The 3,346-nt window shown below is 40.3% G+C and overlaps 1 protein-coding gene across 1 annotated transcript; it reads right to left on the reverse strand.

Moving 5' to 3' along the window:
- Positions 1 to 482: 482 nt before the first annotated feature.
- LOC113016612 (sodium channel subunit beta-4-like) lies at positions 483 to 3,099 on the reverse strand. The gene is made up of 3 exons (XM_026159550.1): positions 2,988 to 3,099; positions 1,748 to 2,062; positions 483 to 715 (listed from the first exon to the last, which is right to left on the reverse strand). The coding sequence occupies exons 1-3, from the start codon at positions 3,067 to 3,069 to the stop codon at positions 579 to 581; spliced, it is 534 nt and encodes a 177-aa protein (XP_026015335.1). The 5' UTR covers positions 3,070 to 3,099; the 3' UTR covers positions 483 to 578.
- Positions 3,100 to 3,346: the final 247 nt, after the last annotated feature.

A 3,346-nucleotide genomic window follows, 5' to 3' on the forward strand; every position in this document is an offset into this window, starting at 1 on the left:
TTACCTCAATCATATATCAACTAAACAAAGTAACAAAGAAAACTTATGGAAATGAAACATTTTGCGAACAATCCGTTGCTCAGCATCAGACAAATGACAAGCAGAATTATTCTAGTGAACTAAAACTAAAAACAGGAGATGGCAAAATTACAAACTTTCTTTACTTAAGTAGAAGTGCAAATGCCTGTGATATAAAATACTCCAGTAAAAGTTAAAATACTGAAGAAACTTTTTTTTACACAAGTAGACAAGTAACTCTGAAATGTACTCAAAGTAAGAAAGTATAAAGAATTGAATTGAAGAACAATTCTACTAAATTCTACTTCACTGTTGTACGAAGGTCACTCTATTAATATATTAACATAGCTACTAAAGTGCCGCTTAATGGTTGTTTATAAAGTGCTCAAACTGTGAGTGTTCAGGATATTTTGTACTTATTTGAATCAGAAACAACAGTTGCAGGAAATATAAAACACAGCAGATCAGAGATATCAATTATTTATTAATAAAGGCAATTTAAACAAGACAATACTTTAAGGTGTAATTGAGCTAAACCCGACTTAAGTTTGAACCTGTGTTTACTGTAAAGAACAGAAGAGCACAAACAGAGCAGAGAGGAGAACCAGGAGGTGGTGGTTGGAGCATGTTACAGCTGCACCACTAATCGTAGCAAGGTCAGGATGTGGAGTTGTTATTTTAATAACACCAGGTTTTTCTGCAACACAAAAAAGTTCCAGTTTAATCAGAGCTGAACATGTAAAGAAACACTGAAACACCGAACTGGTGAAGATCATTTGGACTGAAACCTGCCAGATGGAGCGTATTCTCTTATCTCCACAGTAGAATAACTGTTCATTATAGTCAGTGTTTGAGCTGTAGATGGGCTGTTTCCTGTTTGATCCACTCTGTTTTTAACACTACTGCTGCTTCTTGAAATATACCTGGCACTGAAATACTGAAATAAAAATGTGGGCAGACAGGAAACAGGAAAAAACAAGGAAGAAAACATCTTTAAACTGAAGGAATTGAATCAAACTGGAGAAAAATCATACAAAACACCCACACGAAGTTCTGTCTGCTTCTGATGCCACGAGTGTAGCTAATTATTCCACTAAGGAATATTCAAGCCACTGATTTTGTCAGTATTCCATCTTTGCATCAAGACACCTATCAAAAAGGACCCAGTGTTTGCTTGTCCACATATGGCTAAAAAGAAGACTCAGAATAATTTTATGAGACAGTTTGGAACAATTTGTTATGAATCCAAATAAAGATATGAGCTGGATTAAGGCTTAAAATTCATTTAAGGAAAAAAGCACAGCTCACAGAATATTGTTCTTTTTCTTGTGGTGCTGCTCTTGCTTTCAGATGCAAATTTCCACTGAATTAAAAAGTCATGTTAAATAAAAGGAGTTAAAATGGTAAGAAAGATGGTCGAAGTTCACAGGTTTCAGTGCAGTTTTCATCTTTGTTAGTGTGATCAACCCAGCTAGCTTCAGTAGGATTTGGTGTTTACTGATCCTGCATGACTTGAAGGGCTGAGTGTGGACTGTAACATCTGACTTTTATTGCTTAAATGTGCTGCAAATAATAATTAATGTGAACCAAGAACACCTGATTTGAACACTCACTCCAACTCACTGATGACTGCAGCGTGGTCCTTTTCTGCACTTTTCAAAGACCCCTGAGCTGCTGCTGCACAAACACTGAGGTGTTCCTAATAAGGTGCTCATGCTGCTGAACTGACCTGTGACTTTCAGAGTCATCTTGGCCTGATAGTCCACTTTGGGGATGTCGCAGTCATACGGGCCGGCGTCGTCCGCCCTCAGGCCCTTTATGAGGATGGAGAGGTTTCCAGTCTTGTAATGGTTTGGGAAGCTGAACACGCGACCTCTGAACTTTGGATCCATTTTATCCTCTTTGCCGTTGATGATATCCAACACAATTTTGTCATCCTTGTCCCTCCAGAAGGCGGTGACCGGCTCAGACAGCTGTTCAGAGTAGACACAGGGCAGGAGGACCTCATCTCCGATGAAGCCGGTCCTCACAGACTGGCTGCTGCCTGCAAGATGACAGGACAGGTGAGTTACAGGTTACCTGTGCACAGCTTCACCACAGCTCTGTGCTTTAGCTCACTGTGTGCAAAGTCTAGTAGAAAATGTGAATGTAGTATTACTACTGCGACCATCACTAAAACAAACCAGCTAACTAACTAATGTATCAAAAGTTATCCTTGAAATGCTTGGCTATAAAATGAATAGCCACAGGGAACATTATCCTCCATGGAGGGTACCACGAAGAGAAGAACCATCAGAGCTGCAGAAGGCTGTGATGAAGAAAGGGGTGTGTAACCCTGAAGGACCCGACACAGCTCAGAATGCTCACTTTCAGCTACTTCATTTTATTCACAATGTTGTTTGCAATGACTGTGTTGTCAGTTTTTCGTTTCTGCTGCAGCCGTGCCGCAGACCATTAACCTGTTTTTGTTTTTTTTTAAACTATGTTTCATCCAGTCATAAAGACCCCATGGAGTGTCTGTTTTCTGCATAGTGGACAAAAGGGTTGAATATTTGGGCACAACAACATGCACATAGGCGACTTTCAGTGACCATGCAGCCCATTTTATTGTGTGAGATAATTGGTATCCACAGTATCAGACTCCCTGCTCAGCTCTGCTCTTCGCTTATATGTAAATATATACTTAAAATTGTGGATTTAAATCATTTGCTTCCCACATAAGGAAGAAAAACTACAAAGATCCCTTCTCTGATTTCATGGCTCAAATGTTATTTTTCACTCTCTGGTCTCTGTTTCATACTGCTGTACATGCATTCTGTACTGATACAGACTGCACTCTGTAAGTCTCAGATATCAGTGGTGCAAGCTAAAAGGACGACGCGCCCCACCGACACTCTGAACTTTTTATTGTCCTCTAAAAATGACACTTTCAGATTTCAGACTGGCTCTTCTTTAAACTCCTCTCTTACCTGAGCTCAGACTACATAGCAGACACAGCAACCCCACTGAGGTCCAGAGATACAAGCCATGAGGGTGAACAGGCCACGGCATGGACACGAGGATGAATACTTCCTGCTGCTGGTGTCTATTACAGTTATTTTTGGAGACACATACCAGTCAACTTTACTAAGACTACGTGGTGGGATTTATCTGGGGTGAGAGTGTGCAGCTGTGACATGTGGAAGGCTCAGTTCTGTAACTCTTCATTTAGCCCTCGTCCTGCATGTTTCAGCTGAGTCCCTTTCTGCTCCACCATCATATCATTATTTTATTTATTTATTCCCCTTTTGTATTTCCTTTTCCTCACAGGAACTGGGGACCCACGAGG

This window comes from Astatotilapia calliptera, chromosome 23 (genome assembly GCF_900246225.1).
Source record: "Astatotilapia calliptera chromosome 23, fAstCal1.2, whole genome shotgun sequence".
Lineage (NCBI taxonomy): Eukaryota > Metazoa > Chordata > Actinopteri > Cichliformes > Cichlidae > Astatotilapia > Astatotilapia calliptera.